The sequence below is a fragment of the Myotis davidii genome, unplaced genomic scaffold (genome assembly GCF_000327345.1).
Source record: "Myotis davidii unplaced genomic scaffold, ASM32734v1 scaffold732, whole genome shotgun sequence".
In the NCBI taxonomy this organism is placed as follows: domain Eukaryota; kingdom Metazoa; phylum Chordata; class Mammalia; order Chiroptera; family Vespertilionidae; genus Myotis; species Myotis davidii.
The window spans coordinates 324379-334924 of NW_006284349.1; the positions used below are offsets into that span (position 1 = coordinate 324379).

The 10546-nt window shown below is 39.4% G+C and overlaps 1 protein-coding gene across 1 annotated transcript in view; it reads left to right on the forward strand.

Annotated features, from left to right (window-relative positions):
- The window catches only part of CATSPERB (cation channel sperm associated auxiliary subunit beta), a 77043-nt gene that overhangs the window by 3910 nt on the left and 62587 nt on the right, over window positions 1-10546 (forward strand). Inside the window, exons 2-4 of the mRNA XM_015571279.1 lie at window positions 2033-2121; window positions 6121-6261; window positions 8807-8867. Of these exons, the coding sequence (XP_015426765.1) occupies window positions 2033-2121; window positions 6121-6261; window positions 8807-8867 (291 nt within the window). The remainder of the gene's footprint in view (window positions 1-2032; window positions 2122-6120; window positions 6262-8806; window positions 8868-10546) is intronic.

Here is a 10546-nt window from a genome sequence, read left to right on the forward strand (position 1 = left end):
ATTTAAAGAAAACTGCTGAAAATGTCCCAAATTTTATGAAAGGCATGAACATAAACATTCAGGGAACTCAACCAACTCCAAGTAAGATGAATTCCCAGAGTCCTACCAAAGACAGAGAATCTTGAAAACAGCAAGAGAGAGAAAATAATTAAATACTAAGGATTCTCAATAAGATAATAGGAGATTTCTCATTAGAAACTTGAGAGGCCAGAAGTCAGTGGACCAAAATATTCAAAATGCTAAAAGAGAAAACCTGTCAATGAAGAGTTTTATACCTGGGGAAACTGCCCTTCAAGAATGAGAGAGAAAAATGAGATATTGCCGGGAGCCAGTCCATCCTTGCTGTTTCAAGGGACCTGGCATATATGGCATACTGTTCTTAATATGTTTGCTCACCTTCTTGGCGCTGTGTTTTAACCAAGGTCACCTCTCCGAAAAAGGTTGTTTCCCCACGTAGGGATTTTCCCCTGAAGTTAGGGAGGGAATAAAACCTCTTAACTAAGACTTCGCTGGAGAGAACATGGCAAAAGATCCTGGACAGAACCTGGGCAGAACTTGACTAGAGAACCTAGACAGAACCTGGCTGAAGAACCCGGCTACAGAACCTGGTGACCGAACCTGGCTGGAGAACCTAGCTGGAGATCCTAGACAGAACTTGGCTGGAGAACTGGCTACAGAACCTGGCTGGAGACCCTGACAAGAGAACCCGGCTATGATGATCACCTGAACGCTGCCTCTGTGTCATTCCTTCTTCGCCGACTCCATCCACACCTTTGGGGACCCCTGGACCTGCTGGGGTTAGACCCCAGCAAGACATTCTCAGATAAACAAAAACTGAGGGAGTTTGTTACCCTAAATTTGCCCTGCAAGAAATTCTCAAGAGTGTCCTATAGGGCGAAATGTAAGGACACTAAACAGTAAATTGAACCCGTGTGGAGAAATAAAGATCTCAATAAAGGTAAATAAATGGGAAATTATAAAAGCTAGTATTTTTGTAACATACTTTTTTACATGATTTAATAAATTAATACGCTTTTAAAAATTTAAATTAGAATGTTTACCTTTAGGATGTTAAATGTAATCCCATGGAAACCACAAACAAAATAGATAAAGAGCATATACAAAGGAAATTAGAAAGGAATTTAAATGTTTAACTATAAAAAAATCAACTCTCTCTAAAAAAAAAGATAGTAATACAGGCAATAAGGGTAAAATGTTATAAGGCATATAGAAAATTAACAGCAAAATGACAGAAGTCGCTCTTAATTAGTAATTACTTCAAATGTAAGTAGATTAAACTCTTCAATCAAAAGAGAGAGATAGGCAGGATGGATAAAAACACACCGGATCTGTCCTTGTTGGTGTTGTTCAGTGGTTAGAGCGTCAGCCTGCCCACCGTAGGGTCACAGGTTTGGCTCCCAGATCATTAATGTTTCTCTCTCCTTCTCGCTTCCCCTCGGCTCTCCCTCCCTTCCACCCTTTCTAAAAGTCAGTGGGGGAAAAGTATAACCTCGGGTGAGGGTTAACAAAAGCAAATAAACAATAAAACACACGTGATCCAACTTCGTTGTGTATAAGAAATTTCCTTTCCATCCAGATAAGGAAAAGGGCTCTTCCACGCCCCCTCCCACCCCCCTTTTTGCGAGAGGAGTCACCTTCACATTCATAGCTCTCTATTACAACAATTTCTTTCCCAATCTCCAAATCCTCTCCCTTTCATATGCTCGCAAAGTTGAGAAGCTTAAGAGTCAAACACAGTTTTTTGACCATCTCTGAAAGACCCGCACCGTCCTCGTAGATGATATCGTTTATTTTAGTGTTCAGTCCAACCTTCCTTCTTCCTATCCTGATTTTGTATCTCTAAAAGGAAAAGTGGTAGAAGATTTAGAATTTTATCTAGAGGTATATGAATGCAAAGCACACAATTACAACTGTCATTCTTTTAAAAATATTTTGTCAGTGTAAAAGTATGATTTCTAATGGACATTATTCTACCAGTAACCCAAGATATATATATTTTTGTATTGTTCAGGTGATGTCATGAAACACTTTGATTGTGTCAACCAGGGAGTCTCCACAAAGAATGAAATACTCAGGTTGTATCTTACTTCAGATGACGTGGTAAGGTCCACTGATAGCACGCTGTGACCTCTCACCTTCCTTTTAGCTCCATGTGCAAAGCCAGTCCAATCACCTTCCACTGGGTTCAGACTCAGGGAGGTAAAATCCTATATAAATAATAATGATGACCGGAACAGGGAGCCGAGGTGCTTTCCCCCGGGGTCGTGTCTCACGACGTGGAAGGATGAGCTCCTCGGACCAGAAGATGTAAGCAAAAGTGGACACCTCGCAAGGGGAGGGGCACTCGGTAATGGGCGGCCCGTTAAAGCCTGTAGTCCGGGGGTAGACATTTGCTCCGAGCCTGCTCTGTATCTATCTGTGTCATCACCTGATGATTCCCTCAGTTGTTTTGTCCAGCAGCGGACCTAACTTTCCCTGTTTCTCTGTGTTCTTTCTCTGTCCCTGTACGTTCCTACGCCTTGCTGCTGCAGGCCCTCCCTTGTTTTCCCACGCCTCCTGCTGTTGTATTGTAAATCAGCTCAAATAGATACCAGACGCCTTAATGAGCCAATTAATTAGGAGTCTTTATTCGACTGGGTCCACAGGGAGGTGTTTCCCAAATCTCTGAGCAAGCAAATAGGGGAAGTTCTCTCTATTTATACCTTTTTGAGCCCTTTGTCTGCAGATTTTACAAAGAGCTCTGCGTAGGTTATTGTTGCAGATAGTATGTAACCTTGAATACATAATGAACCAACACTTGGCATAAGAATATGGGAATTACTGTCAGTATCAGCATTCAGATGGCTAGCTTGCAAGGTCAGACCGCTAAGTTTTTATCTTTTTCTATTATTCAAACCGAAACAGTTATTTTACAGAATAAGGGACTATCGGAAAATAACAGAGTTGACCTACAGAATAAGAGGCTATGAATATCAAAGTAGTTCAAACAGCAGTTTTCCAAAGGAGGGATTGCTATGCTTCACTGCTTTGAGTCCGGAAGATTTTATTATTTCTGCTTGGTTGGTGCCTGTGGCCAGGCTGGATCAAACTGCCATGTCTGCCCCTGCCTATGTTCCACCTGCCTTTGTTTCCCACTGGACCCCTGCCCTGTCTGCCTGCTTTTCAAGTTTACCCTCTCAGTAATACTTTCTATTCCATTCTGCTTGGATTAGATAAAATATTTTATTTAGCCATTGAGTGCCCTGGGCAATTTTGTTTTCTTTAAAGATGCCTCCTTCTTCACTTCTTTAAAAGATCAGCTATAATCTTCATTTTTTTTGTGGATGAGATTTATACTTTTGAAGTTTGATAGATGTAACCTGGTAGACAAAGAAAAGTATCTCACTGACCTTGAGGAAGAATCTTTCCTTTTTATATAATAAGTGCCACCTTGCAGTTGTTTTGGATAAGAGATTATTTAATCCCTTTGATTTAAATAATGGCAGATTTAAAACCCATATACACACATCAAAATAAAATAAAATATACTATTAAGGTAGTCATGTAGCAAATGCTACCAAAAACGTAAGCTAATAAATAATGCACAGATTGCTTAAAAATCTATGATAAATGTAATAAAAACAAAGAAAAACACCCACAAGGGCAAATATATGTAGCCCAAAGTCTGCTTTGACTTAGTTCCTAGTTTCTTCTTCATATGCCAAACATATATTAGGGTTTTTAATTTTTATTGATAATCATTGTGAACCTCATGCCCTTTGAGTCAAAAAATGCCTTTCCTATTTGTGATTATATATTACTAGAGGCCCAGTGCATGAAATTTGTGCATGGATAAGGTTCCTAGGTCTGGCCGGCAATCAGGGTTGATCATGGCCTTCCTGCTGCTGGCCGGGGCCTTCCTTCCCTGGCTGCTGGCTGCCTGTGGGGCCTTCCTTCATTCCGTGCCACCCCCTGGTGGTCAGCACATGTCATAGCGAGTGATCGAACTCCTGGTCTCCTGGTTGAACTCCCGAGGGGACACTTTGCATATTAGCCTTTTATATACTAGTATATACCCGACGCCCAGTGCACGAATTCGTGCATAGGTGGGGTCTCTGCGGGGATTGAGCCGAAACTGGTAGTCTAATGCCGCCTGCCACTCCTGCTCATCCCGGCCCCATTGCACCTGCCACGGGCTCACACCCAATCAATCCCTAATGGGAGAGGCTGGCACCACTGCAGCGGCACTCACCAGCCATGAGCCCTGTGTCTGGCACATCCTGAAGGTGGGGGGGAGGGGAGGGTTGGGGGAGGAGCCAGGATGTGATTGGCCCTCCAGGCAAGCAGCGGGACACCCTTGCCAGCCCAGGATCCAGATCCATCCTGCTGATGTTCACGTCAGTTGTCAGGAGCCACCTGGCGGCTGCTTTTATATTGTTTCTTTCTTGTGGAGCATCTAGGGAGGGGAGGCTGGTCTGTCGGTGCCTGGCTCGTTCTCCAGAGATTGGACCTGCAGGACTACTGAGGGAGTGAGTGGCTCCCTGCTAGGCTGGTGGGCTGCCGGGATGGGTGGGTCAGCTGAGAAGCACTCCCACTGTGGGCGCGCACTGACCACCAGGGGGCAGTTCCTGCATTGAGCATCTGCCCCCTGGTGGCCAGTGCACATCAAAGTGACCGGTCATTCTGGTTATTCCTTGGTAATGGTTGCTTAGGCTATCATTGTGTAGGACTAGAGGCCCAATGCACGAAATTCATGCAAGCGGCTCGGCCCTCGCAGCTGCAGCTGCTTGCCTTGGCCCTCACAGCCCCGGCTTCGTCCAGAAGGTCATCCGGAAGGTCGTTCGGCTGTCCAGTCTAATTAGCATATCACACTTTTATTATTATAGATGGGAAAAGAGGGGCTTTAGAGGAAGAGAAGAACGGCCAACCCTGGGTCAAATCTTGTTCCTTTCATGTATGGTCTGTATGCCATGGGGCAGGTCACTTAAACTCTCTGATGCTCAGTTTTGTCCTCTTTAAAGGGGAATTATAACCTGCTGCTTAGGTGGTTATGATGTAGTAGATCTAGCAGTGGTGTTAGTAGAAATAATAACTAACATGTATAAACTACTTGGTGTGTCAGGCATTTTTCAAAGTGTTTTGTGTTCATGGTGACATTTAATCGTCTGTAAGATAAGAACTGCAGAGTAGTACTGAAGCTACTTGGGTTTACTGTCCGGAGCCTGTAAAATAAACTGATGAAAGAGAGCTTAACAGGAGAGAAAAAAAGATTTTCTTTATACACGCAGTGTTTTTAATCATGGGAAAACCCAATGATATGCAATTCAAAGGGGTGGTTAGAATTGGGGCTTACGCATATACCATCTCAACAAAGGGCAATAAATTGTGGAGTGTGAGAAAACAAAGGAAAAGGAGTGTGGGTTTTTCTTCCGACCAATCCCCATTACATTGTAAGTTCCACGAGGGCAAGGATGTTTGATTTTTGTACACTTCTGTTTTCCCGGCACTGTATCGCTGCCTAATTTGTAGAAAGAGCTCATTAAATCTTTTTAGAATGAATATGTCTCCCCACTTAGCTAGGTAACGTATCCAAACTATGGGAAGAAATAAATGAATTAAAACTCTTAGTATCCATCAGCATTTGTGATTGCTACACTTTTACATACCTTCTTAAAACTGGGAAATACCCAATCAAATGCAGTAAAATGAGTTTTGCTTTATACATTTGTTTCTTTTTTTTATTTTTATTTATTTATTTATTTTTGTTTCTTTTTTATTTCGACACAAAATAATGATTTTACTAAAATAGGGATTTCTACATGTGATAGTATATGGCTTTGAGTCTATGTTTATTAAGTGTAATAATTTTTATGGCCATTTCTATGACAGAGATTATTATAAGGATTAATAACATTTATTGTGATGCTAGCATAATAGGTTACTGAGTTCTGAAAGTGAATTTTTCAAAATAGACTCCCTTCCAAGAGACTAGAATGACTAGAGATAGCAGACTTTAGCAGCATCTACTTTTCATAGATTTTTTTCTCACTTTTAAATTAATGTAATGCGCTTTTCTTCATTGAATTGTCATTACTTGTTTGTTTTTCCTCTTTCCTAAAGAGAATCCAGTGTATTTTCAAATCTGACAGTAACTTGACTTCAAAGGACTTTCTAAACATGTTCACATCAGGAGGAGTTGTTCCCAGCTTGAAAATCATAAATAGTACCTATGCTGGCATCTTCCACTTTAATTTAAAGCTGGTAATTACATTTTACCTTGTTCTGTTTAATAGAATTAACAAGAAGCATACGCTTCTTAACAGGATGTGTGTGGTTTTTTTTTTTTTTTAAAAAAAATAGCTAGTCCAGTAATATTACATCTATATATTTTAAAATTCAAAAATGTTATACTTTTTGCTTTAAACAGTCATATTTTTTAAAAGAAATTAAGAGAAGAAAAGAAAAACTATACATGGTTGTTTGCTATTTACCTACATATTTGCTATTTGCACTGCTCTTCATTCTTTTCTGTAGATATAAGTTGCCCTCTGGTGTCATATCCTTTTATCTTGAAGAATTTATTTTAGCCTTGGCCAGCATGGCTCAATGGTTAGAGTGTTAGTCTGTGTACTGGAGGGTCGCAGGTTTGATTCCTACTGAAAAGCATGTAGCAGGGTTTCAGGTTCCTTACCTGGCCTGGTCAGGGTGCGTGTGGGAGGCAACCAATCAATATGTCTGTCTCACAGCGATCTTTCAATCAATGTGTGTCTCTCACCTCTCTCTCTCTCTCTCTCTCTCTCTCTCTCTCTCTCTCTCTCTCTCTCTCCCCTTCTCCCCCCTCCCCCTTTCATTCTTTCTAAAAATCAATGGGGGAAATATCCTCAGGAGAGGATTTAAAAGAACTTCTTTTAGCATTTCTTACAATACAGTCTGCTGGCAACAATTCCCTGGGATTTTTTCCATTGAGTATGTTTTTATTTCACCTCCTTAGGAACGCTTCATTAAGACATAATTTCCATACAGAAATTCACCTCCTTAAAATGTACCATTAAATGGTTTTGAGTATATTCATTGATTATGCAACCTCTGTGTTTTCTCGTAAAAGTTTCTGATTTTACCTTTTACATTATGGATCCATTTTGAGTTCATTTTTGTGTGTGGTGTGAGGTCAGGGCCCACATCATCTTTTCACATGTGCAGAACCAACGGCCCTAGCACCCTTTTTAAAAAATATTATTGTTCGCCAAAACCGGTTTGGCTCAGTGGATAGAGCGTCGGCCTGCGGACTGAAGGGTCCCAGGGTCGATTCCGGTCAAGGGCATGTACCTGGGTTGCGGGCACATCCCCAGTGGGAGATGTGCAGGAGGCAGCTGATCGATGTTTCTCTCTCATCGATGTTTCTAACTCTCTATCTCTCTCCCTTCCTCTCTGTGAAAAACCAATAAAATATATTTAAAAAATATATATTATTGTTCTTTTTCTACTGAATTGTTTTGGCACCTTTGTTGAAAATCACTTGACTGTAAATATGAGGTTTTATTTCTGGATTCTCAATTATACTGTATCGCTGCTCTATACATTGATATATATATATGAATTTTTTAGAGAGAGAGACAGAAACATTGATTGATTGCCTCTTGCATGCCCTCCCCACCCCCACTGGGGATATATTGATTCTTTTTTTTAACGTTCTTATTGAACTAAAAAAGAGAGAGAAAAAAACATCAATTGGCTGCCTCTTGCATCTTCCCTACTGGGGATCAAGCCCACAACCCTGGCAAGTGCCCTGACTGGGAATAGAACCAGAGACATTCTGGTGCATGGGATGATACTCAACCAACTGAGCCACACCAGCCAGGGCCTATACATCTGTTCCTAAGCCAGCACCATGATGCCTTGATGCTATTGCTTTGTAGTAAGTTTCGAACTCAGAAGAATGAGTCCTACAACTTTGTTCTTCTTTTTCAAGATGGTTTTTGCTAGTTTCCATAGAATTTCACTAGTTTTCATCTGAATTTTAATATGAGCTTGTCAATTTTTGCAAGGAAGTCAGTGGAAATTCTGATAGTGAGTGTGTTCAACCTGTAGATCAATTTGGGGGGTATTGCCACTTTAATAATATTAAGTCTTCTAAACCATGAATATGGGATATCTTTTTATTTAGTTTCTTTTTTCATTTCTTGCAACAATGTTTTGTATTTTTCAGAATCTAAGTGGTGTAGTTTTTTTTTAAATATATTCCTAATATTTTATTCTTTTTTTATACTATTGTAAAGGAAATAGCTTTCTTAATCTCATTTTCAGGTTGTTATTTGCAAATGTATAGAAATAAAATTAATTCTTGTATATTGATCTTGTATACTGCAACCTCGCTGAATTCATTTATGAATTCTAACAGTTTTTTAGTGGTCAGTTTAATGTAGTATACATTTCTAAGAATAAAATTACTGGTTAAAGGGTATATGCATTGGATGTTTTTGTTTTATTTTTGTTTTTAAAAGATAGAGTATAGGCCTAACCGGTTTGGCTCAGTGGATAGAGCGTAGGCCTGTGGACTCAAGGGTCCCAGGATTGATTCCCGTCAAGGGCATGTACCTTGACTGCAGGCACATACCCAGTAGGGAGTGTGCAGGAAGCAGCTGATGTTTCTCTCTCATCAATGTTTCTAATTCTCTATCCCTCTCCCTTCCTCTCTGTAAAAAATCAAAGAAGTATATTTTAAAAAAAAGATAGAGTGTAATATGCCAAAGTAAGTGTTGTTATTAACATTGTAAAAAACTGTTTTCTGATGTCTTTTTTAATTCAGTTCAGTGATCAAATTTACTGGTTGATTGATATTCCCAGAGAAAACATTACAAAAAGTAAAGGTAAGAGTGATCTGAATTAATTATTATAGTCATGGGTCTGGATTGCCAAGTTTAGCAAATAAAAGTATTTATTATATTACAAAATTGTTTGCTATCCCATGTATGACCTAAATGTATGACCTAAATATAGGTCATACTAAAAATTATTTGTGTTTAACCTGAAATTCAAATTTAATTGAGGTTTCTGTATTTTTTCTGACTATTTTTTTATAGATTGTTCTGACATGTATAACATTTATATTATTCCTTTCTAGAACTTGAAAATTAAAGTATTGAGGAATTTGTGCACCAATTAATTTTACTGAAACTGAATCATTAATCTTAAAATGCTATAGGCTATAATATATAATATGTTATTTTACTATGGAATCTGCTATTAAGTGCTAGCTTTTGTGCTTATTTGCCATTTGGTGAATTATCTACTTAAATCTTTCTTGTTATATATTCTATATACAAGTCCCTTGTCAGATATATGATTTGCATATATTTTCTGCCAGTGTATGACTTGTCTTTTTTCATCTCTTAAGACTGTCTCTTGAATATCAGGGATTTTAATTTTGATTGAGTCTAATTTATCAGATTTTAATTTATGGATTGCATTTTTTGGCATTATAGCTAAGAAATCTTTGCCTAACTCAAGTTTATGGCTCTGAGTTTGGTATTTAAGTTGGTGACTCAACTTGAGTTAATTTTTGTACCTGACACAAACTGAGGTTCATGGGGAGGGAGAGAGGGAGGCAAAATATGGATATGTAATTATTCCAACACCATTGTTGTTCAAGTTATTTGTCTCCATTAACTTGCTATTTCTGAACTCTCTATCTTTTACCAATACCACGATATCTTGATTACTTTAGCTTCATAAAATGTCCAACTAGTATAGAGAAATAAACATTCAAGCATTGGAATAAGCGTGGTGCTATTTTTTCAGGGTGGGACACAATCACCTTGGTCACTTATCTAATGGATATGTCTTCTTTCCCCAAAGTCACATGGGTTTTAACAGCCACATAGCCCTCTTTCCTGTAACTCATCAGAGAATCCTACTGTTGTTCTGAGTTCTGGAATAGCATGTGAGAGCACATAAACTTCCTGAATACCTTGGTCTGGAGTTTTGGCACTGAACTCTTCAACTTCCGGTCTGGATCTACCAGATAACACAGTGTACACAGCCTCTTGGCTGTTCTATATGCATCTTTCACTAACTTACCAACATCACACGTGAGGTTAATACTTCCCATGTGTTTAGGGTGAGCAGGATGGGTACTGCCACCAAACAGAAATGTGTGCTGGGTAACAAGCAGGTGGAAAGAGATGCCGTTGGTATAAAACCAATCCCGAAAATATCGGATATTACTTCCCATGAAAGTATCAAACCAATACTCTTCCTTGTATTTCAATCATTCCATGTACCATTTATAGGACCCACATCATTATTTCTATTTCTGACTTTGAGACATAAGAAGTGATCCAAGACGTGTGGATCCTCAGGGCTCTTATTTTTACGTTTTGTTTTGTTTGTTTCTCTTTATTGATTAAGGTATTACATATGTGTCCTTATCCCCCATGGGCTCCCCCCACACACTCATCATGCTCCCCCACCCCCACCCCGGTGTCTGTGTCCATTGGTTTGGCTTATATGCATGCATACAAGTCCTTTGGTTGATCTCTTCCCTTTA